Source organism: Carcharhinus amblyrhynchos, chromosome 4, assembly GCF_965287045.1.
Source record: "Carcharhinus amblyrhynchos chromosome 4, sCarAmb.v2.hapA, whole genome shotgun sequence".
In the NCBI taxonomy this organism is placed as follows: Eukaryota; Metazoa; Chordata; class Chondrichthyes; order Carcharhiniformes; family Carcharhinidae; genus Carcharhinus; species Carcharhinus amblyrhynchos.
In genome coordinates, this window is record NC_137327.1 from 93,497,533 (window position 1) to 93,523,651 (window position 26,119).

At 40.9% G+C, this 26,119-nt stretch overlaps 1 protein-coding gene across 3 annotated transcripts; it reads right to left on the reverse strand.

Moving 5' to 3' along the window:
• Positions 1 to 24,648, reverse strand: LOC145342205 (claudin-14-like). Of its 3 annotated transcripts, XR_013886521.1 has the most exons (4): positions 24,534 to 24,648; positions 6,412 to 7,090; positions 1,770 to 1,881; positions 1 to 110 (listed from the first exon to the last, which is right to left on the reverse strand). XR_013886521.1 is itself a non-coding variant. In XM_080187558.1 (3 exons), exons 2-3 carry the CDS (start codon positions 6,968 to 6,970, stop codon positions 1,853 to 1,855), a joined length of 588 nt encoding a protein of 195 aa, XP_080043684.1. In that variant the 5' UTR covers positions 6,971 to 7,090; positions 24,534 to 24,648; the 3' UTR covers positions 1,620 to 1,852. The 3 variants fall into 3 exon arrangements, 2 of the variants coding, with proteins under 2 accessions (XP_080043684.1, XP_080043683.1); XM_080187558.1 differs by lacking the exon at positions 1 to 110 and having other exon boundaries at positions 1,620 to 1,881; XM_080187557.1 differs by lacking the exon at positions 1 to 110 and having other exon boundaries at positions 1,620 to 7,090.
• Between the last annotated feature and the right edge of the window lie 1,471 nt (positions 24,649 to 26,119).

A 26,119-nucleotide genomic window follows, 5' to 3' on the forward strand; every position in this document is an offset into this window, starting at 1 on the left:
AAAAGCTTTTACTCAAAAATAGATCTTGTATCCACACAGCATGCTTCCAACACAAAATTCTGCTTCAAATGCCTGTTACTTCTGTTAGTCACCTGGCTTCATGTGTTTATCTGAAACCATAAAAATTAAAGTTTTATTGAAACTGCTGAAGAAATAACCTTGGCCTCTTAATTACCTCAGCAACAAAGCTTAGCAAGTAAGAATTTTTCTTTATTGATCCTCCATAAAATGCAGACTTGGGCTGGATTCTCCAACTGGGATTCCCCAGTTCTGCTGCAATGAACGGAGATTTGGCTAAGTGCTAAATTATCTGTTCTCATTGGCAGCTGTGGCAGGGCGGGAACGGCTGGAGAATTCCAGCCTTGATATTTTTGTTCATATACCTTTCACAGGTTTGCTGTCTTTGAAATCTCCAGTTCACAAATGTCCTGCCCTCTGTTGTTCCTTGCTCTGCACTCTCATCCTGTGGATATGAAGGTAAGCACTAAGCTGTCATACCAACATTCATCCAGGCCAGCCCTGGACACCTCTGCCACATGCGGCATTCTTTCCTGCATGTACATCAGGCAAGTGACAGCCAGCATGTTTGCGAAATGTAACATTTTCATCACAGTTATTGTCGAAAATAGACATCAGATGTTCAGAACTTGCAGCTTTCACTGGGCTCAAGATTATAAATAGGAGAAAGAATAGACAAGCTTCACTCATGTCTAACTGGAATAGGCATCAGTTAGTGAACCACAGAGAACCAGAGGATGATAGAATCCCTGCAGCGTAGAAGGAGGCCATTCAGCTTATCAATTCTGTACCAGCTTCCAAAAGAGCTTCTTCCCCAGGCACCCCCTTCCCCTGGCCTGCTGCACAGGCACATGGCCACAAAGCAGCCTACGGGATCTACTCCAGTAATATAGCATGGAAAATGCTAACGGGACCATGCACTAAAATACTAGCCACAGTGAACAACTCCATTTTAAGAGGGATATCTCAGCACCAATGGACAAAGCAGCAGACACTTTATCCATTTGTATCTGAAAATTAGAAACACTTCAAGTGTTTCTATAAGTAACACCCAGTTTATATATATTCTGAAGCTGAATGGGTCTTCAGCACTCTTAAGATCCCAATGTGCTAATTGTTGCATACAGGCATTGATCTCATTGAGCACAAAGTAAATCTTAAAATTCAGTGCCAAATGATGAGTCATCCCGATGTCTAATCGCTGTAATAATTTAGATATCTGCTACTTGATTATGAATGTTAGCAGTACAGGAGTGAGGTAACCTGGATAAGGGCACTCATAATTTGGGTGAGGCCAAGTTACCCATAATTTAGGTTCGTCGATATGGCTGATGGCATACCTGACTATGGTTGGCAACCCTGTAGCTTTAATTAATTCATCCACTCACAATAAATGTCTCGGGCACTCTAACCCAGAGTCTATCCGACTGAAGGAAACAGCACAGGGATCCAGTCCATGATTCAAAGTTGGGTGGGCTGCCTGGGAATCTATCCCAGATCTATCAGCACTGGAAACAGGAGCAGATTCAATGAAACTGCATCAACTCCAATTTAAGTCATCTCTGATACATGTACAAATAACCCAAATGTAACACGTAAAAAATGATTTGAATATTTTATTGCAATCAGTAAAATATTGTTGATCACAATTGCTCATTCTCAATGTTTATACTTTTTAACAGTCATTCTCTTAACAAAAGTGTTAGAAAGTGAAAAAAATGTGAAAATTACAAAGCACAACACAATACAACCTGATAATCAAACTGACAGCACCAATTGGATATTCCATAGCTTTAAGGGAAAATGTTTTTTTCCATGTTAAAATGTTCCTGAGTTAATATCTTGAAGCTTCTTTGCTTTCGCCTAGAAAAAGGAACATTATGATTTTCAATATTTCAAATCATATTTTATGATAATGAGTTTAGAATTCAGAATAAATTGGGGTAATCCATTGGTGATTTTGCACTGAGAAGTTTTGAAGATGATAGTCATGGACTCAACCAGGTACTGTTTTGTTTGGTTGTTTTGGCAGCACAGCAGAAGGTCACTAGATTAGTTGCTGGGATGAGTGGATTGTCAGATGTTGAGGGGCTGAGTAAATTGACTTTATATTCTTTGGTATGGAAAAGAGTAAAAAGTGATCTCATTGAAAGTTACAAGATTCTGAAGGGCTTTGACAGCATAGACACCATCAGGTTGTTTCCCTGACCGGGGAATCTAGAACACGAGGACACAATCACTGGCTCAGCGGCTGATCATTTGCGACTAAGAAGGGAAGAAATTTCTTCACTCTAAGGGTTGTAATATGTTTTGGAATTCTCTACTCAGAGGATTGTGGATGCTTCATCAGTAAATGTATTCAAGGCTGGGAAGGATAGATGTTTGGAACAGATGTTTATGGAACAAAGGAACATAGAGCAGGCAGAAAAGTGGAGTTGAAGTCAAAGGTCAGCCACAATCGTCTCAAATGATGGAAGAGATAAGGTCTTTTCCTGTTTCTATTGCTAATGTTCTTATATTTCCCTAAGGAATTGGTCATAAGTATTCAGTGTGAGATTTGTTGTCAGCAGATGTTTAAAAAATATTCATGTGCACAATTATGAAAATTCATTTGTGGGATGTGGGCATTGCTGGCTGGGCCAGCATTTCTTGTCCATCCCTAACCAGCCTCCATTTCAGAGGGCATTTGAGAGCCAATCACATAACTGTGGATCTGGAGCCACATGTTAGCCAGACCAGATAAGGATAGCAGATTTCTTTCCGTAAAGGACATTGATGAACCAGATTTTTTTTTACGACATTGCTTTCCAGAATTTTTTTTTAACTGGAATTTAAATTTCACCATCCGCCATTGTGGGATTTGAGCCTGGGTTCTCAGGTCTTGCTGAGTCTCTGGATTACTAGTCTATTGACATATCATTACATCACAGCCTTCCCCATGGTACTTGGTAAAAGTTATTTTAATTCTATTTGACAATTCTACTGTTCTAGAACTACCCCACAAAACAGAGGGCGTATCAGCCTCTGAGCTCCAGAACCCTGGCACCCTCTTGGTAAGGTGAGGATTCCATATCTGCTGCTGGAATATAGTGTACAGAGAAGTATTAAAATACTTTTTTGATGTATAAGAACCACATAATGTCCAAATTAGATTGAGCCATAACATGCTGTTTTTTTTCTGATATATTATAATGGATTGAACTGAAGACAATTGGGTTATGGCAAAGATGTTACTGATTGAATAGTCAACTCATATCACTGTGACATGGAAATTCAAGTGAATAAAGTAGGTCAAGTCTCTCAATGTAGAATATAAGTAACATATGGATGCCCCAGGCAGATTAATGCTTGCCTTTTCATCACCACAGATCACACAAAGTTTGAATGATTTATGATGTTTCATTCGAATCTATGGACACATTGTTGCTTCAATACTTAAACTTATAAGTTTAATCAACTTCTTAGTTTTAATATAAAAACATATATCAATTATTATCTGCCCTTCAATGAAGATTTTAGGCTGGCATGCAAACTTCAATTAAACAAGGACTGTCCAATATTTCATCCAGATGACTATTTCTTATGTGTGATTCTAAGCAATAAATATTGCCAGGCTATACAACTGTAACAGCCTCACATGCCTTTCCCCTGTATTCACACAGATGCTGTTTCATAAAAGAGAAAAATTGGATGCCAATCATGGACATGAGTCCAGCTGAGTTTTTCTCAGATAAATTATTGTCATCCTGGCTGAGAACGGCTAAACCTACAGAGCAAGGATTGAACCTGATGGCCTGTGTGACTCACTATTGTACATGCAGTTCCATCACAAACTATTTCTCCAGTGCCACTTTTGTTACCTGAATAATGTTTAATATTGTGATAAAATACAATAGTTATACGTAAAATTGCTTGACTGGACTACTTTCAAATAAGACACCATTTTATTGAACAGTATACAAAGAATATCGTAAGTAGTGAATTCAAAAACTTAATGTTCCATTATTGCATTCTGATATTACGTAATTTGAAAGATGAGTAATATTGTCACAATATGAGTCTATTTTTGATTGTAAACTATACAAAGCAATTTAAGAATTCCCATGAGTATACTTTTGTTGAAATATCTATCTACGCAGATTAACTAAGGTGGGATTTTGGTTGTCACAGATTGTAAGATCATTAGATGCTTGAATTTTGAAAACATAATCAAAGCATTATTTGAAATTAACCAAACTGTAGCATTTGGTTCTGGGACAGGTAGAACTGGGTAACTTGGGGAGGTAGGGTAGGAAAATCTAGTAGGGAGCTGTTACACTGGCTTCCAGCATTTGACAATACTTCCAGGACTTCAGAAGTGAAGCAGAATATATAATACATTAAACTTCATGGATGAAAATAGTGTATATGACTTTGGCATGTTAAACAAACAGGGTACTTGGCAACAGAGAGTATCAATTTAATTTAGCAGGAGCATGTTTAAATAGGCAATTGATAAAGACAGTTGCTGAAATGTTAGTTGTTTGCAGCAATCTCCTAAATCAGGCAGGATATTCCACTGAGTACATTCAAAATGAAGCTGCTAGCTGGAAAAGGAACTTTATTAAACTAGACTGATTAGCTTTAATGGGTTAAGTAGGTTTTCTTTTAATCTTAGGTTTCCATATATTCCTTCCAAAAATAAGCAAATCCTATCTCATGAAGGCATTTGAAAAGAAAAGTATTTCAAAATTGTCATGAAATATCTTCTCCTACTGGCTTTAGAAGATTGCTGTAAACAGCTAACATTTTAGCAACTGCTTTTGTTAATTAAATTGATACTTTCATATGATGGTAAAAAAAAATTATAATATAAGCAGCCTTATACTGCTAAGTGGAGCAATGAACTGTCTTCAACAACAAAAGTTGGCAAATAGATAAATGTGTTCCATGGCCCAAGACTCACGGCCATAATCACAGGACTACCCTCATCTTCTATGTGGAGCAGTTGATCATATCTTCCTTGCCCTCTGCAGACTAGATTGAGGATTGCCCACTGCCTTCGAGGGAGGTGGAAGCCATTGACTTTTAGTATTGGCTCAGTGATGAGATGTTAGTTCTCAATGTTACATGCAAACACTTTACATATGTTAATTAGACAGGCATGGGTAGGGTTTTAGTAGCCGCATAGCAGCAGCTTTGGAGATGTTAAGAGGGATGAAAATTTATAGAATAGCACATTGCATCAGTCAACTAACTGTGTGTTCCTGTTTTCAGCTGATTTTGCCACAATGGAAGTGGCTACCAGTTGGCAGCAGCAGCTAATCACTTAATGGCAATTAATTGACTACTTTGGGCAAGTTTGGGAATTCTTCGTGGATCCCATCAGCAGTGACATGTCCCACAGCATGGGTAAAGACTGGCAGGTCCCTGTAATTAGCTACCCTGCTGCATGCTATTGCTGGCCAATGAGGCTTCCTTTATTTATCCCTGCCCCTCCACAGTGATAGCCTGGCAGCTATCATAAATAATTTTTTAAACTTCACACGTCTTCATAGAGTGCACCTGTCTCTCCCAGTGGACATTTCTGTGGGCCCTCCCACCAGGTCATGAGTACCTAGCCCACCTGGCATCCTTAATTCAATGACACTAATGGAAACAGCTTCATAATTGATTTTCTCCAGTTAGATTGGAGAAGTTGACAGCCAAGCTTTACTTTGGGAAGTAGGACCTGCTTTTGACCCTGTCAGAATCCTCCAAGCACCACCTCCCCACCCCCTTAAGGTAAATCTAAAAGCCATGTTTTTACTTGAAAAATAAAATGAAGTTCAATCTAAGACTAACTTTTCACTTGCACTAAGGATGTTTCAGAGTTAATCAGGACTCCTGAGCTTTTTAGCCACCAGTTCTCTATGTAAGAATAATTGCAGAAAAGGCAGGATCTAATGAATTGAAGGAACAATGATACTTTCAAGCTCCAATCTAACTAACCTGTGATACTGAAGTCCTGGTAAATTACCTTCTACAATTTTAAAAATAGTAAGATAGTTATTTAGTGAAAAAATACGTAATCATCTGCATGCTATATGGACGCACTGAATTTTTAATCTTTATCATGCAAAGGTCTTCACAACAAAATTATGTAAATTCCTCAAAGAGAGACATCATATTATAAAGCATCCTTAATAGAAAATAATCTTTATAATTCCTCCATAAGTTAATTCCACTGTGATTCGCACACGACCAATCAATACACAATTTGAACCTACACATAACCAGTTAGATTGTAAGCGTTGAATTCCGATTTTGCTGCTTTTGAATGAACAGATGCAGCCGATGGTGCAGGAGCTGAACGGTTGGTTGCAGGATTCTGGTAGGATATTGGTCGTCTACTGTACGGCTCAGTTCTCCTACCTATAAATGACAGCGACAGAATGACTCCTCCGATGACGGTCATCATTGCGGCAACGACCCCGAGGTACAAGGACTCACCGATTTCGAACTTGAGGTCACCTGGAATTAGTGGGTCGTGGAAATTCAGAATCACTCCATTCATTGTCCACGCCACTGGCACCAAACCACTTATCCCAGCTATGATAAATAAAACACCTCCAGTGCCAGCAATCTTGTCTTTTATTGGAGAATCCTTGGCGCACACAGTGCATTTCATGCCAACCACGGAGACTGTTATAGCAAGCAATGAGACAGCAACCGAAATGACCATCATGGCACGGGCAGTTTGGAGATCTGCTGGCAGTTCCAGGACAGAATTGTAGGTTTCACATTGGAAGATGCCGGTGCTGAACATGGCACATGCCCACCACAACCCTTTCATATAGACAATAGCGGTGACCACATTGGCTCCAATGTGTGCGGTGATTCTCCAGTGGGGCATAATAGTAGCCGATAACGTCCCAACCATGCCGATTATGCACACGATCAAGGCTACCAATTGCACGGCAAAGTTAGCCATTGTGAAACTCAAAAGCTCTTACTCAAAAATAGATCTTGTATCCACACAGCATGCTTCCAACACAAAATTCTGCTTCAAATGCCCGTTACTTCTGTTAGTCACCTGGCTTAATGTGTTTATCTGAAACCATAAAGATTAAAGTTTTACTGCTAACTGCTGAAGAAATGACCTTGGCCTCTTAATTACCCGCAGCAACTAAGCTTAGCAAATAATAATTTCTCATTATTGATCCTCCACCAAGTGCAGATTTCATTTCTCTTTCAAAGAAGAAAATCTTAGAAGTACTGTTTGCATTTTATTATGGTGAGGCTAGCAGTATGACATTTAGCTTTACTTTAACTATCCTCATAATAATGATCACATAGGACACCATAGTCTGGGATGTTTGCTGTCCACTTACGTAAGACAATTTGCTTTCAGCATTAGAACAAGTGGATTCTAGTTGTTATGTTCAAAAGACATCAAAGATCACAACATTTCAAACATGGGAAAACTGAATTCAAAATTATAATACATGCAAAACATCACTAAATATTCACTCCTTCTCCCAAGAGAAGCTGGTGCACACTGGTGGCTCCATCTTTCAGATGAGATGTTATACTAAGGTGTTTGCCACTGTTCATGGTTCACACATTAATGGTTAGCACTGCTGCTTCACAGCTACAGGGACCTGGTTCATCTCCTGGCTTGGGTCACTGCCTGTGTGGAATTTGCACATTCTCCTCGTGTCTGTGTGGGTTTCCTCTGGGTACTCCGGTTTCCTCTCACAGTCCAAAGATGTGCAGGTTAGGTTGATTGGCCATGCTAAAAATTGTCCTTTAAAGTTGTGAGATGTATAGGTTTGAGGGATTAGCAGGTAAATAGGGATATGGGGGTAGGGCCTGGGAGGGTTTATGGTCAGTGCAGACTCGATGGGCTGAATGGCCTCCTTCTGCACTGTAGGGTTTCTGTAATTCTATACAAGTTTCCTCCCTTCATTTCTTTCAGCATAATATTTTATTTTCTTTATTCCTATTCTTACTGCTCCTTAAATGCCAATCCATGTGCTGGGTACCTCAGACTGTTTGCCAGCCAAGAGAGTTTAAATTGCTTGCTGCACTATGTGGCTCTCAAATACTTTCTAGCAATGTGGGGAGAAGCAATTGGGAGGAAAGAGGGAAATCAGGTTGGGAGTCAACTGGGGTCAGTGACTGCCTTTGGCAACACAACAGAGCTGGGAGGAGCACTGCTGCACAATCAGTTAATTGTTTCAATAAAGTCTACCTTTTTTACTGGCAGTCTGCAGCTATAAGGTCACATCAGGACAATATGCTCATGAATGTCATGATGCATGTACCTGGCCATTATTCCTAAGCTGTCTGTGGAGGCACCATCAAGCACAAGCAGCTCATCCATGCAATGTAAATTAGGCACAGCTTAGAGCCAGACTTGGGACTCTTGATTTGTGCATACTTCATCAATAGTTCCAAACCTGATCAGGAAAATATCTGACTTCTACATCCACATTCTCCATTTTGATAGAATTCTTCATGGGTTCCATTTTTCTTCCTTCAGGACGTTCATCATTGGTGGCCTCTTCAACATTTCAATGCTGTCCACTGGTGCTATCACAATTAGCAAGCGGGCACATTACACCAAAGGCTCCCACTGTGCACTCCGACTCAAACTGTGATTGCATTCATGTTGCTTTTCTTAGTCTGATATTAAGAGCTGTAGAAATTGTATTTTCCTTTAATTTAGTGAAACTGAAGCCATCACCTTTGGCTAAAAATAGTACCTGCTTTTGACCTGAACACTATAACCACTACAGCTCCCAATCTGAGGGTCTTCTTCAATGATCTTCAATGTTCTATCAAAATGTTCTTCTTTCGCCCTTAAACTTTATCTGTCTTCGTTCTATTTCTACTCTGCTATTGCAGAGACTTGAGTAAAATCTGGCTCTTCATTGCAGCATTCTATCAAGTTCTATTAGCTTCCTGTCATCTGTCCTATTGATTACAAGATCCTCCTCCCTATTTTCAGATCTATCCAGGATCATTTCTGACACTAGTTACATGGGGCAAAATCTTTTGAGAATTGGGCCGAGTTTCAGAATGGTGAGGAAACTGGTGTTGAACTCTCATGTTTCACTGGCTATACTAACCTTTCTGCCCCTAGTGGAATCCCCCGACAGGTACATGTCTGATGAACCTATTCTAAACCTCACTGATGTGACTCCCTGGAGACTGGTTTTCCTTATTGCAATAAAATAGGCCATTCCAGACCTGGGTGCAGGAGATTGAGAGGAAAGAGCATTGGTCTAATTGTGGTCCACATGAGCTCCTGAGGAATGCCCCGATGGGTGGTGCAGCAGAGAAAAATACCCCTTGGAGGGTATGGCAATATGTGTGACTGAGCTAGATAAACTGCTAGACGGTTTCTAGAGTTTTGTCATTTCAGGAAGTATCCCCACACCCATCCCAAGGTGTGAGCAAGTCCATCCAGGACACAGGGATGACACAATCCTTAATGTTGGAGTTTGCACATTCTCCCCATGTCTGCATGGGTTTCCTCCCGGTGCTCTGGTTTCCTACCACAGTCCAAAGGTGTGCAGGTTAGGTTAATTGGCCATGCTAAATTACCTTTTAGTGTTAAGAAGACTGGCTAGGGTAAATGCATAGAGTTATGGGGATAGGGCCTGGGTGGGATTGTGGTCGGTGCAGACTCAGTGGGCCGAATGGCCTCCTTCTGCACTGCAGGGATTCTATGAGTCTATGATTCGAAGAAATTTAAAACTGCCTCCTGATTTCTCCCTGAAAGCCAAAGTTCTAATCAGTGATGTAGGAGGAAGATCTATGCTTCTCCCATCCATGACCTAAAATGTGATTTTCTTTTACGCCCTGTCACAGTGGGAATTATCCCTGAGTTACCAGTAGCAGGAATTGATTTCCTCTTTGGAAGTTATTTGGCTGGCTGCATAGTGTTATCCAGCAAAAGAACAGAGGCCAACATCAGTCAGCAGGAATCTGCAGGAGAGCAGAAATCTGGGGAAGGTCCAGTATACCAAGGCTGAAGCCAGGGCAATAAAGTTAAAAGACATCCTGGAAAGGTCACTGCATCCTGTAATAGATTCATAGAATATCCCAGAATTAAATTGGGACTACTGATGTCCAAGAGCAGGGAAAGAGATAGCAAGGGAGATGCCCCACATAGTTGAAGAGCCGGCAGGCTACTTAAACCAGGAAAAGAAAAGGTTAAGGATTTGCTTACGTATGGCTAGCAGAAGCCTTCTTTCTGACATTAAATAGGGACAAAGGGTTGAGAAGATAGAGAGTTAAGGTTCTTTCCCCAGATGAAAAACCACAAAGATGTGTAGCTGAAACTCCACTTGAGGAGGAATGGTGCTCCAAGGCATATGGAACAAATTTGAAGTGTGCTGCCTCTGAAGCTTAAATCCCCAGCTTGGAAATCATGGATTCACCTGCTAGCTTTATAGCGAATTTAAATCTGTGCTTCCTGTCAGCTATTGCATTGATGACAAGTTCTCAAATTGACCCAGTAAGGGGAGGGTGATGCCCCACTTAGTGGAAAAGCCACCAGGAGGTACAGAGAGAGGTGACCATCCACCAGAAGGCTGTAGCATCCTAGAAGGCACAGAGCCTTCCACCCAACCAACCAGCACAATGTTCCCAACCAGATTGTCAAAATTCCCAGAACACTCAGCCACAGTGCTCCAACAGCCTTGTAAATGAGTTAATATCACTTGCAGGAATTTCTATTGAAAGGAGCACATTACTTAAATTCATAGAATCCTACAGTGTAGAAGGCAGCCATTCAGTCCATCCAGTCTGCACCAACCACAATCCCTCCCAGGCCCTATCCCCATAACCCCACGTATTTACCCTGATAATTCCCCTGACATTAAGTGGCAGTTTATCATGATCAATCCACCTAACCCACACATGTTTGGACTGTGGGAGGAAACTGGAGCACCCAGAGGAAATCCACATAGACATGTCAAATTCCACATAGGCAGTGACCCAAACAGGGAATTGAACCCAGGTCCCAGGCCTTGCGAGGAAGCAGTGTTATCCACTGTGCCCCTGTACTGCCCTATCAAGAGGATTTTGTCCAATGAACAATCTTTACTCTCTTTCAGTTTAGTCTGAATATTTGTCAGGATTTTCTACCTCTCCTGAGCTACTGAGGTGTCCTGTAACCTGGCTGAGGAAGGGACTTTTTAATCACTAACATCCACAATAAAGAATAAATTTGAGCATTGGTTTCCCTGGGTGAATTTCTCTGTGTGCAGTGTTGGTACTCTTGAAAATGGATGTGATCAACCCACCACTATCTCCTGTATAAGTTTAAACATCCAGCACTGTTTACAAGGGTAAAAGTGAGGGACTGAATCTTCACAGATAAATCCACTAAGGAAGCTCTCTAGATGATCTGTGCAACTGTCCATAACCAGTTTGTGGCTTCGGTCAAGGGATGGATTGTTTAAGGGTCAGGATCCAGATTGGAGGCAGGTAACCACTGCTGGTCTCCTGCTGTTTGCTGGCAGATTTGCACCATCCGACCACCCTCCCCCCGCCCCATCCCCACACCCCACCCGAAGCATTTCCCATAGACTGCTGTGCAACAAATCGACTGTTTGTGGGCAAGTGACAGCTAGCTTATACAGGCTAACTGTAGTAAATTAATGGGTCTTTTAAGCCCCATTTATGCAGGCTGACCACATAGTAGGCTGAAGAGAAAGTGGAGTTGGAGGGTGCTGTAGGGACAGAGGATCAGAAGTAGACCATTCAGTCCATCTGGCTAGTTCTGCCAGTTCTGTCTGTAGAGGCTGCCCCTCCAGGATCTTGGCCAGACAGCTGTTTATTTTTCAAAAAGAAAATGACCTTATTTCACTTGTCTCTTGGAGTCTCCATGTTCTCATAGGCAACTCCCACTTTGGCTAATCGGCTAGTGATCTTTGAATGCTGGAGGGCCCTGTATTGCCAGCACTGACCATCCACCCACCATCCCAGATTGGTCAGGAAACCTTTTCCCAGGCCTTTATTGGTGAATCATTGAACTTGCTGTAGGCATACCTGGAGCTCACTATGTAGTGTCAGGACATGGAGCAGCCCCCATCTATCCTAATAAATTCTTAGGCAGGATTTGTGTCTGCTGCTGAGGTGCGGGGGCAGGGGTGGGCAGGGCCCAAAAATACTGATGTCAGCCACATGTGGGCAAGGCCCAAAAATACCGATGCCACATGCTGATTTCATGGCAATATTTCAATGCATGCCATTTTGGCGGGCAGAGCTAAGGTCTGGGGACATGGATTCAAATCCCACCATGGTGTTTAAAATCAATTACCAAATTGCTGGAATTAAAAACTAGTCCCAGTAATGGTGACCAGAAAATCATTGTTGATTGTCTTAAAAACCTATCTGGTTCATTAATGGCGTATAGGGAAGAAAATCTGCTATTTGATTTTCACATGCCTACAGTAATATGGTTAACTATTAACTGCCCTCTGAAATAGCCTAGTAAGTTACTCAGTTGCGTCAGTGATTCAAGAAGGCAGTTCAAAATCACCTTCTCAAAGCTACCCATATGCTGTGAATAAATAAAGAAAAGCAGCAGCTCACTTGCACACAGCAAATTCTGAGAGACAACCATGTGATAATCTCCTAATATCCTGCTTGTGTAATATTCATTAAAGGATGAATATTGGTCAGGAAACAGCAATAACAACTCTCCTCTTCTTCAAATGTGTCATAGGATCTTTCACATCGACTTCAGGGGCAGACTGGGCCTTAGTTTAACATCATCTGAAAGACAGCAACAGTGTCAGCCTTGATTTTAGTGCTCAGATCCTGGAGTGAGGCTTGAATCAAAAAAAATTCTAGGACAAAGGTAAGAAAGCGACCAGCTGAACCACAGCAACATTTTCATTGAAATAAAGTATTGACACAGCCAATGGAGAATAGATTGCTGAAAGTCTACCCATTTATCTTATTTTCTAATATGAGTATTGAATTTCTTATTTTCCTAAAGTAACTTGATTAAAAAGCCCTGAAGTCAGGGATAAGTGAGAAAACCTTCATGGAAATTGGGCTTTAATTAAAACAATACACTACTACTTGCTTTAATACAAGCTATGTCTCAGTATATAGGAATACTTTTGTTGATGCTAAGATATCTTAAGCACTCACCTCATAAACTTATTCTCAATAGTTTCACCTCAAATATAATGGTAAATAGTATTTCATCAAAGTTTATATTTTTCTTCACCTCTCAGTTAATCCCCACATCTTATTTACTGAACTTTGCTGCTTTCTTTCCCTAATTACCAGGCAAGTGTAGGGGAACAGTCTCAGCCCCATTCTTTATTTTTCCTTTCATTAGATTTGTGTTCAAATTAAGTGTAAACTTTTGTGTAGAATCATAGAATCCTATAATGCAAAAGGAGGCCATTTGGCCCTTCGAGTCTGCACCAACCACAATCCCACCCAGGCTGTATCCCCAGAACCTCATGCATTTACCCTAGCTAGTTCCCCTGACAATAAGGGGCAATTTAGCATGGTCAATCCACCTAATCTGCACTTCTTTGGACTATGGGAGGAAACAGGAGCACCCGGAGGAAACCCACGTAGGCACGGTAGAGCATGCAAACTCCACACAGTGATTCAAGCCGGGAATCAGACCTGTGTTCCTGGCACTGTGAGGCAGCAATGCTAACCACTGTGCTACCATGCCATAAATGTGGTGTTTTAAGCTGGAGGCAATTTGAAATTGTACATCAAATCAAACATGCCCCAGCCTGCTGTGGTCCAATCAGCTGTGGAAGCTGAAGTCTCTTTTGTTTTCACCATTATTCTAAGTGATGATAAATGTTTTAATGCAATCTAGGTCAGCATTTGTTTCTCATCCCTAATTGCCCTTGAGAAGATGGTGAGCCGCTTCTGTGCCTTCCTGAACCACTACTGTCCATCTGGTGTAGGTAGACTTGCTGTGCTGTTAGGAAGGCAGTTCCAGGGTTTTGACCCAGCAACAATAAAGGAATGAGAATAAAGTTTTAAGTCAGGGTAATGTATGACCTGGAAGAGATCTTACAGATGATAGGGTTCCCATGAGTCTGCTGTCTTTGTCTTTCTAGGGGTAGAAATTCCAGTTTGAAAAGTTCTTTGAAAGGAGGTTTGGGAAGTTCCTGCAGTGCATTTTGTGGATGGTACACACTGTTGCCATTGTGTGATGGTGGCGGAGGGACTGAATGTTTAAGGTGGTGGATGGAGTGCCAATCAAGTGGGCTGCTTTGTCTTGGATGGTGTTAAACTTTTAGAATGTTGTTGGACATGCAGTAATTCAGGCAAGTCGAGAGAATTCCATCACATTCCTTACTTGTGCCTTGTAGATGATTGACAGGCTTTGGGGAATCAGGAGATGAGTTACATGTTACATTCTCAGCCTCTGACCTGCTCTTGTAGCCACAGTATTTATACGGCTGGTCCAGTTACTTGGGACTATTTCCAGGACCACCCATCAGAAAAACTTAAATGGCTGTAGAGCACTTGAGATGTACAGTGGTCAAGAAAGTGGCTTCATTGCAATGTTAATGTAAGTCTACTTGTGACTAATAAATAAATCTTATTTAACTTTATATGAATGCAAGTCTTTCTTCTAGTTAATTTGACCCATTGAGATGCATTCATCAAATCATGTCACAGTTTCTGAAATTATTCAAAGGATTTTATTTTTAACCACCCAAAATTGATGCTTACTCAGATTGTGAATGGCTTTTTGCATGAAACTGTCAGTCTTGGTATCCCTTCTAAAGTGATCCTTTGCCAGGTTTCGTCTCTCTGTCCCTATCGAGCATTTCCAGTCTGCAACTTGATGGTCTCTCATTATTGAAAAATTAATGCAAATCTGGATTATGCAGTTTGTTACTCCTCAATACTTCAGCTTCAAACATTCCAAGTAAAATTATCCTTCGTTCTAAATGTATTGACATTAATTTACTGTTAAATCATGGATAAAAAAGAAAACAAGCTTTGCTTACCTCATGACAGATCTCAGTAAGGAAATTGAAATTCAAAAAGCTGGATAGTCATGGGTAATAACAAAATAGCAACTGAGGTCAACTGCCAAGATTATTTTACTCGTTAGTAATGAGTACCTAACCAAAGTACAATATTCAATATTATTTGTGCCTAAAAATATTGGAAGCAAGATTTCCTGAAGCAAATTAGACAGGGAAGGATCAGAATTATTGCAAGTTTAAATTGCTACGTGCTTTTAACTGCATGAATTTTAGCACGTAATTTTCTGATTTTTTTTAAATTACAAGATATTTGCCATTAATGCATTAACTCATGATTAGTGGAGGCAATTGAAAATCCTTTCTTTATTTCTAGTTCACTAATATTGCTTATCCTTCTAATCCCCTATTGTGCTCTATATACTGCAATACAGAATACACAAAAGTTAATAAAATATTTTAACACAAGCATATTTCACCTTGATTTGTTGCTCTATATTGATCACGGTCGCTGCAGACTGTTTTCCTAATATTAGCTGACGTGAAAGCATGTTTTCCTTCTTAATTGGCAAAGTAAATAGTTTGGTAGGTAAAAGGTTAATTTATTGTGGTAAAGATGTTTTTCCTTAATCTCCCTCACATGCTCATGCAACAGTAACAAGTTTAGCTTCTTAATCGTATCAGCCAGAGTTTGCAAAGGAGGTTTGTAACATTTTATTTATAGTACTTATTGCTCCATGCCAGTGATTCCACTCGTACTCATTCAAAGGCAAATAGAAATTAGCAAAAGAATATCTTCAATTATATTCTTCAGTTTAACCCCATCAAATTTAAACTACTCATTTGTCCTTCCACCAAATATATATATTATGTATTTTTCTCCTACATAAGTTACTTGACATTTTTCAGTTCATTTTAATTACTGTTTCTTTTGAAAGCCTGACCCCGGACCCTTTTAATCATTCACTGAAAGGTATAAACTACCAGCAAAGCAGGGCGTCAACTACTGGTTTCCTCAACTGCTCTTCCGTCACCCCTCGTACCCACGAACAGGATATGTTGCAGGCTCCAAAGGTATCTTGTAATCTTTCAAGGCCACAGAAGGAATCAATGAGAATACGCAGTTCCAGCATTCACCACTGCTGCACTCATTGGGTTCCATTGGGCACAAAGGCATATCTGATGGGAATCCTGAAGCACCCTGGAAACACCCTCAAACACAATTCTAAATGCTAAGAGGATGCATCAACTCCCCTCTCAACCCGTCTGGCCGCAGTTCGCTCTGCAGTTAAAATATGATCAAGTTCTGGTAGATCCAGACGCTATCTCATTTCCCCTCCCGAACACGAATTGCCATGGAATTGAGAGCTTCGATTGTTAAAGTATTTTACAAGGAGAAGTATTTGCATGTGGTTCACATGGATTTTAGAAAAGCTTTTTTTTGAACCATCATTCATCAGAAGAGATTTATTGCATACAAAATAGGCAGGATTTTTGACAGGTAATGGAGGTGGGAATAGGGTCAGGAATTACAAAAACGTAGACATTATTGCAGTAATTTTGAAATATCAGTGCCTTCCAAGCTCCATGCTATTTTTGCAAGTAAGGAAGGCTTTCGGTCACATAACCACATGCATTTCTTCTGAGGTAACCTTTGTGAGCCCTATAAGAAGTTTTGATATGCTCCTATGTGCTATTTTAGGGTGCTGGTCCAGGGTTCAGAAGAACCTATCTCTTTGAAGAATTTATGACCATTGGATAAGCCTACTGAGGAGTCAGGAACATTCCAACAAGTGTTTAATGTTTTAACAATGTCAAATGTCACTAGTAGATGCTGTCTTGTAATGTAGTTAATGTAATGTAATGTTTCAACTGCAGTGGTTCATCATAGGATTCTGTCCAGAAAAGATAAGTTGACCATTACATTGACTAGCATTATGTAAGTGTTAAGATGCATTGGAGTGGTTTTCCCATGGAGAAAAGTGCCATAATGCATTCAAAACCATGGAAAGATAGGCTGGGAAATTCTCCTGATATGTTTTGGACTGAGACATAAATGTCCAGAGATCTTTATCTTTGAAAAAAATCCCTGCAGTTGAAAGTTAAAACACTAAACATCTGGTCTACTCTATTAATGTTCCTTCTTTATTTTGTCATGGAATGTGGACACCATTGGCAAAACCAGCATTTGTTGCCTATCCCTTGAATTGAATGACTTTTTCAGCTATTTCAGACGGCCATTAAGAGTCAACCACATTACTGTGATGTGAAGTCAAATGTCAGCCAGGTAATGATGGCAGATTTCTTTCCCTAAAGTACATCAGTGAATCAGATGGGTTTTTATGGTAATCAATGGTAGTTTCATAGTCATCATAATTGAGACAAGCTTTATTTTCCAGATTTATAAATTGAATTTAAATTCCATTAGCTGAAATGGTGGGATTTGAACCTGTGATCCCAGAGCAATAGCCTAGATCATTGGATTGTCAGTCCTGTGTCATTACCGCTACACCATCATCTTCCCATTTGAAATGGAAAAGACATTCCACAGAGCTGGGTTGCTGTTCCCAAGAACTGAGGCATGCTTCTAAGCAGGCCACCTCTCACCCACACTCTTTCCCAAAATTGTGCTGTGGCTTGCCAAAACAGAACCTTCCCCATTTATGTCCCTCAGAGACCAAAATATTATGGAATTGGGGTTGGCAGGCTGGGGTTTCGGAAGTTGGAAATGGACTTCACTCACATTTTCTGAGCCTGAGATGAAAATCCAGACCAATGGCTCTTGGAATTACATAAAACGCATTTATATTGTTTGAGGAGGTTAGGTTAGAAAGTTCAAGAGAAAGAGCAAGGGTGGAGGATGGGGCCAGTGGGAGGGAACTTAATTTGCATGAACAGGTGAACACAAGTCCCTCCAAAGTGTTTTTTTCTCTTTAGATTATTTAAAGGAATGTGAGCATGTCCATGGATAAGTTAGACACAGTTTCCCAGTGAACGTACTGTGCATTAATGGAAGAGAGGGCACCTATCTGGCTGCACGCCAGCCCTGAATCAAGTGACATTGTGCACCGATCAACGACAGCTATCCCAGGCCAACCAGTGATCCGTGGTGCTGGGATAGTGTTAGAGGGAATTCTGAGTTGGAGGTGTTCAGTCATAATCCCACAGATGTTAGCTTCATACCATTGGTTCCTCAACCTGGCACATACACCCAAATGTCTGAACCTACGGTTCCACTTGAATTGTGCAGGATTTGTTGCCCATTCCTAACTGCTCTTGAAAAGATGGAGGTGTGTTACCTTCTTGAACCATTGCAGACGAGGTAACGAAGACCGTATTGTTACAAAAGGAGTTCCACGATTTTGAACCAACAACAATGCAATGACAATCTGGAGTTAGATTTTACAGGACATCCATTTGGAGCAGGAAGGTACAAACTCCACACAGCTGCTTGGCCCAGCTGCAGTATCAGCCATGGCCACCGTTTCAAGTGATGCTGGCATCACTTGTTGCAAAGCTGCCAACCTCTGACTGAACAGCAGCTCTATGAGGCAAGACTTTCTCCTGTGGACCAATGGAAGCCTCACCTTATTATAGTTAAAGGAACCATCAGCCAAAAAATTAAAGTGAGATGAGCTGGCCAAGCAGAGATAGGCTTGTCCCTGGCAGCAGTGCTGGAATGTAGGGTTGATGTGGAGATGCTGGTGTTGGACTGGAGTAAAACAGAAAGAAATCCCACAACACCAGCTTAAAGTCCAAACAGGTTTATTTGTAGCAAAAGCCGCAAGCTTTCGGGACAGGCTGTCCCTTCGTCAGGTGGCTGGAAGGTGGCTAGGAATGTAGGGAGCCTGTCCTCAACATTCAATCCAGCCAATAGTTTATGTCAGAATGTTGTGTGTACTGGATAGGAAGTTGCACATGGTAATGTTCCCATGTGTTGTTGCCCTTGCTCTCTAATGAGGGCCAGTGAACATTTTAAAGTGGCAATCAGAGTTTACAGAATGAAGGAAGTAAGAGTCAAGTCATCCTGGAAGAGCTACAAAAATTAATCAAAAAACGTGGTCATCAAGACAAATTAATAAGGCTTTTATATGCAGATAGTCAAATAACGAGGCTATGGAGATTTGGAGAGAGAGTTTCAGAGGATAGGATCAATCCGGAAAGCACCACTACCAATGGGAAGGAATACATAGAGAAGGTCAGTCATACAAAGACTATATGAAAGATCTAAAGTTGCAAAGTTATGAGGGGACTTGAATATGTTGGAGAAAATGTGTGTGTCAATGAGCATAGGCAAGTTGAAGTTTTGTATTGGACAAGTTAGTAGTACATCTATAGATATGTTTGGACCAGTTGAACTTTATGGAGATGGATTAGGGAAAGATGGCAAACCAAGTGGTGCAGATATCAAAGTTGAATGCAGCATAGGCCTGAATAAGAGTTTTGTCAATGGTGATAATGAGCTAAAGGCAGAGGAAGATAATATTGAGGAGGTGGAAGCGTTTTTGGTGATGTTTAGGATTTGGATTTAAAGCTCAGCTCTGGTTTCATTCTGTCTGCTATAGTCAAAGCAAGTGACCAGGGAAGGAGTAGGTTTTGTGGTGGAGATCAAAAGATGAAGGCCATGGTCTATAGTCTTGGCTCAGTTGGCAGCACTCTCATCTCTGAGCAGAAAGTTGTGTGTTCAAATCTCACTCTAGAGGGTTTGGTACATAATGTAGGTTGATACTTCTGTTCACTGAGGTGTGCTACACTACAGTCTTTTAGATGCGACGTTGAACCAAGGCCCATCTGCCCTCTCAAGTCAAAAGAAAATACAACACCATTCTGCATGGAAGATCAAGGGAGTTTTCCCAGTGTCCTGGCCAAGATTTAACCGCCAACGAAAATCGGAAACACATTACATTGTCTGTTATTTCATTGCTGTTGGTAGGAGCTTGCCTTGTGTTAACCAGTTGCTGCTCCTCCTACATTACAAAAGTGATTACACTTCATGAGTACCTCATTGGCTGCTGTAAAACACTTTGTGATATTTCTTTCTTCTCGTGTTCAGTTGGTAGAAATATTGATACATCCACAATGTGAGGTCAGTTTGATGAGGAGATAAAGCTAGCACAGATATTGATGTTGATTTCATGGCCAGGATTCTCCCACAAAAATTCTCCCAAGCTGGAAAATGGCAGTAAATCCCATTTTTTTTAGCATGATTTCCAGAATGAATCTCTGACACTCAGTGCTTTACAGAGTACCCTAGCATGATTCACTCTGAAAATCTGTGGGCACAGCCCATTCCCAATGGAGAGGTTTGTAGCATAGTGCTGAGGGTGCCATTGTGCATGTGCCGATTTGTCAGAATGGAGACCAACATGGGCGCATTGGCCCCGCATTGTCATTCCCACAAAGCCTCCACCTATGGCCTCCTGACTCCTCCTGCCCACCATGCCCCCCTTGTGATCGCTGGCCTCCTGTACCTTCCCAGGCAAGCCTTGATGTACCGCCCGACCCACTCTCCCCTCCGTGCAGCCTTGATCTTCCCAGCCCCCCCACTCAGCCAGACTCAACCTCCCAGTCACCCCTCCAGATAGACCTGACCCCCAACCCCCCCTCCGACAACCCTGACTTCGGTCATGGGCCCGCTAATGGAATTTAATGCACGATTTCCATATGTAATCAATTCTAAGCCGATTCCAGCTGATTATGCTGGAAATCTTAGTCTGGGAGACTTGTGGATCTGTGACGCCAGCGAGAAGCCTGTGAAATGGCTTCCAATGATGTTTCCTGGCCCACTGCACTGCTCTAGCGGCACATCAGGCTGGGAGAATCACCACTCCCATGTCTGGATGATTCTCTTGAAGGATTCCATCCAGATAAGGTAGAAAGGACCATCAAAAGTTTTCTGGAGACATGAGAAGTGAGTATACAGATGCTTGTAAAAAGGAACTACCACACTGGCTCTGCTGTGATAGGAAGGAGTGGGACTACATAAGGCAACTTTCATAGAACTGGAATACAAAGGACAGACAATAGAAGAGGATGGTGTGGCTGGGGAGGTTTAGGTAAGAGTGAGGTAAGATTTAATAATAAGAACTATGCTACTGCCACCACCGGATGGGACAAAAGATTCAACAGGTCTGCTCTGTATAGCCAAGCTAACAGATTTTATTTGGGTTGAATTCTGGACATGAAGCAACCAGCAACTTCAGGTATAGGAATACCTCAGGACCAAGTAGTCTGGAAATGCACCTATATATATGCTATATTGAGATAAGCATGCATCATTGTTTCTTACATAAAAAATCCATTGGATCATTCAAAGAAGGTCAGGGGCAGCAAAGATAGATTTTTGTTCCTGGTCTTCCAGTTAACTGTTATCAACCAACTAACAATGCATCAATAAAACAATTATTGGCTACCTATTTCCCTACTGTATGCGACTTCCTTCTGTGTGATAATTACCTGCCACATTAATGACAGAATAATGATGACTGCACAATGATGAAAAGTAATTAATCATGGAACTCTTTGGGGTGTCCTGAGAATACAAAAGATGTTACCAAAGTGTTGCCTCTTTTCCTCATTCTCTTTATGTATTCTCTCTCACTTTCTCCTTTCTTTTTCCCTCTCTCTTTTCATGTTGAAAGATACACACAAGCGCGTGCACACACACACACACACACACACACACACACACACACACACACACACACACACACACACACACACACTTGCACACTCATTTGTAGGAACCAGAATTAACTGGCATTCTGTCCAAAGTTAAATAGAAAGCTAAATTCTAAAAGGAAATGTATTTTTCACTGTAACTAGCAAATGGATATTATACCCTGAGTCTATGGTGCAGATTCTCCAGTATTTGTGTATGTTGCAAAAACTTTCTGTATATAGCTTGGGATTCATTAATCTTGGAAACATTTTTTTAGCTTTGATTCAACAGTGAATGGGGATTCTCATATGACCAGAGATTTATTTGATGGAAAATTCAGCCAGGGATCCATTGTTGTTTATAATCCTTGATTTTGATGACTTGTGGCCAAGATTAGGACTGACTAATACCCTTCATTTTAACATAGTTTGTGAAGATTTGTAGTAAATTGAGGTGATAATTTGTAGCAAGTGAGTGCAGGGATTAAAAGGTAAGAACGTAAGAACTAGGAGCAGGAGTAGGCCATCTGGCCCCTCGAGCCTGCTCTGCCATTCAATAAGATCATGGCTGATCTTTTTGTGGACTCAGCTCCACTTACCCACCTGCTCACCATAACCCTTAATTCCTTTAATGTTCAAAATCCATCTCTCTGTGCCTTAAAAACATTCAATGAGATAGCCTCAACTGCTTCATTGGGTAGGAAATTCCACAGATTCACAATCCTTTGTGTGAAGAAATTCCTCCTCAACTCAGTCCTAAATCTGTTCCCCCTTGTTTTGAGGCCATGTCCCTAGTTCTATTTTCACCCACCAGTGGAAACAACTTCCCTGCTTCTATTTTATCTATTCCCTCATAATCTTACAAGTTTCTATAAGATGTCCCCTCATTCTTCTGAATTCAAATGAGTATAGCCCCAGTCTATTCAGTCTCTCCTCATAAGCCAACCATCTTAACTCTGAATTCAACTGAGTGAATCTCCTCTGTACCCCCTCAAGAACTGTATGTCCTTTCTCAAGTAAGGAGACCAAAACTGTACACAGTACTCCAGATGTGGCCTCACCAACACCTTATACAGCTGCTCCCTATTGTTATATTCCATCCCTCTAGCAATGAAGGATAAAATTCCATTTTGCCTTCTCAATTACCTGCTGCACCTGTAAAGCAACTTTTTGCGATTCATGCACGAGGACACGCAGGTTCCTCTGCACAAAAGCATGCTGCAATTTTTTACCATTTAAATAATAGTCTATTTGGTGTTATTCCTACCAAAATGGATGACCTCACATTTACCAATATTATACTCCATCTGCCAGACCCTCGTCCACTCACTTCAACTATTTATATCCCTTTGCAGATGTTCTGTGTCCTCTGCGCACTTTGCTCTGCCATTCATCTTACTGTCATCTGTGAACTTTGACACACTACACTTGGTCCCCAACTCCAAATCTTCTATATTAATCATAAACAATGATTTTTTAATTTAAGTTTTTATGAGGCAGAATGTCAGTATAAGTAAACGAGGATATGGGTATTAGATAGGTAGGCTTCATGTTGAATAGGATATGTGCAGCATTTTCAACAATTTATTCATGGAGGGGGATAAAATGCTGACATTGGCGGTTTGAGTTTGGAAATAGCAAAGGGGTGTATGGAAGTTTCCGTGACAGGATAATATTGGAATGGTAGAAGATGTAAAGAATGTTGATGGTGGATAGGATATGAGATGTATTTCTCAGCTCTGGATAGAAAGTACAAATGGTCTTGATTAGCCTAAGTGGATGACAGGGAGGGAGACCAGTGTAAAGTCTCAAATCTAATCTGAGGAATTACAAAGAGGATAATATAGGAACCATGAGAAGTGAATGCTAGCAATGTGCTGGCTGCAGTCAATAAGGTAAGAATGGAACCATATAAATTTAATCTGACAAATGTGAAAGGTTTGATAAAGGCAAAGTGTAACTATGTAGTTGTAGTCATAGGCAATGTCACTCGACATTGCCTAGGCTGCTTTTTTGCTCTGTTAAGCGTAGAATCCAGGCTGGATAGATTCAGATCAGGAATTCAGCAATGGAGCATTTATACAAATAGCAATTTATTTGTGCCCTCATCTCAATAGCAGACTCAGAAATATTCTTGAAAATTCCTTTATGCATCAGGTGGGAATGGTATGAGCGGGAGATGGATTAACACAAAAGGGAAGTTTGTTCCTCATTCTAAATGCACTTCAAAAACTCCATAATCTTACCTTACTTGAAATCAGATGCAGGAAGGCTGTCCATCTATTAGGGTATGCATACCATCTTAACTGTGTGCTCACACAGTCTCAATCTACCAACAGAAGCTAGAGACAGGTGGTAAGTGCCCACCAAGTGTTTAGTTTAAATTTCAAAGCTTCTTTGTGGGTTAAATGTAGTCAGGGTTCTTCCCTGATTGTGTTAGTTACCCATTTCCCCTTTCCTCATTTACTGGATTATTTCCCTGGGTCTCCATCAGCAGCCAATTCCCCTCTCCCCACCAACCCCTTTCATCACTAACATGGACTTCCACTCCCACCCACTGACCTTAACTTAACCCTCACCTGTTTTGGGCAGAAGTCAGTACCAGAACATTCAAATGAAGCCTGCGAGTTAAAATCTCTGGAACATCATGCTCTGGGAAACCAGACGGAGTGCTGACTGCTTCAGCCTCTGATTTCCATCCCGGGTTAAAATTAGAGTTTGAGAGCCTAATAAGTTACTATCAAACTATAGCTTGTCATACAGGTAGCAATACATTTCAACATTAAACACTTCAATTCACTCCTAGTTTGTGCACATCGAGTTACTGTAACGCTTAATTTAAATCAGTTTGTCATTCTTTAAATGATTTTTTCCAATATTAATTCCTACCTTTTTCAATACCCCTCAGTCCTTGCAACTCCCAAAGTTGCCGCTATACTCTGCCACTAACGCACAAGCTGTGTTGAACACTGTTCTTTGCCGTCACTCCCTGTCCCATGCTCACTTGGCACTGTTACATTAGTTTCCGCCCCAGTGCTCATCTAGCACTTATTAATCAACCTCTTGGTACTCATGTGATACCTTGTTGTTACCTCTCCTTGATTTGATCAACATAACTATTAAACTCCACTTTTAGTTTAAATTGTAAATGCTTGAAAATTTGAAATATTATTGACATTGATAAAAGCACCACTTTTACCTAAGGATTGCTGCCCCAACCACTGAACTCAATATTCATCCCTCCATTGTTGGCTTCCTGTGGCTATACTACGTACTATCCATGGGATACAATGCAGCTGGATTACTTTGGCAACATCTCTTTCAACTTGTCCCTGGTGTTATGAGGCAGCAGTGTTAGCCACTGTGCTACCATCTGTACCATCAGGAAGGGCAAAAGCAGTTGTGTTTTTGGGACATCATCACCTCCAAGTTACCTTCCTTGTTGCTTAGCATCCTGACTTCAACATGTATCACACTTACCTTCATCTGTACAAGCTCTTGGAATTCCCTACCCAAGAGTATTGTGGAAGTTAAAATGCTCAGATTTGAAAAATTCTTGCCTTCTGTACAACAGCTTGTGAGAATGTTATCAGTTTCAGACCTTCAAGGGAATCTATATGCTTTCAGGATAATCTTCTTTTGCATAGGCCTCATAACATTCTGCTTTTTGACCTTCATTGGAGGGTGAGCAAGATCAAACTTTTCCATAACAAATATCAAAGACAAGATATGGGGATATGCTATGCAAATGAAGGATTATCAGAAGTCAATTTTTTATTGCATGAAAAAGGGCAAAAAGCCAGGTTTTAATTTACAATATGTGTGTCAATAAAGAATGTGAACAAAATGCTTGTTCCTGATTTGCTGTAATTGACCATAACTGTGAAGTTCAGAACACCTCTAGCATTTTGATGGACGAGGGGAGTTCTCCTTGTGCACAAATAATTAAAAACCTTTTGTTGGATACATGATGTCCAGCGTTGTTTGTATTAAGAGTCAACTAAGTGTGCCTAAGGTTGCTGGTACCCAAGGATCTCTGAAGATCACCATAAGAACTACAACAATTCAAGGTGAAAACTCATCACTGCCATGATTGGAGAGCTAGGGATGGACAATAGATTGGAGAGCTAGGGATGGACAAAGTCTTGCCAACATTGGCAAAATCCTGAGTGTAATTTTTGAAAACAAGAAAGGTGAGATTGGCAGTGAGTTGGGAAGCACCTCCTTGGGCTAGCACACAGTGTGCTTTGCAAATTTGTTTCTTCTACCAGGTGACCCTTCCAACGCATTACCAAGCATGGTAGCACAGTGGTTAACACTGCTGCCTCATAACACCAGGGACTTGAGGTCAATTCTGGCCTGGAGTGACTGTCTATGTGGAATTTTCACATTCTCCCATGACTGTGCATTTCCTCTGGATGCTCCAGCTTCCTCCCAAAGATATTCAGGTTAGGTGGTAAATGCAAGGTATTATG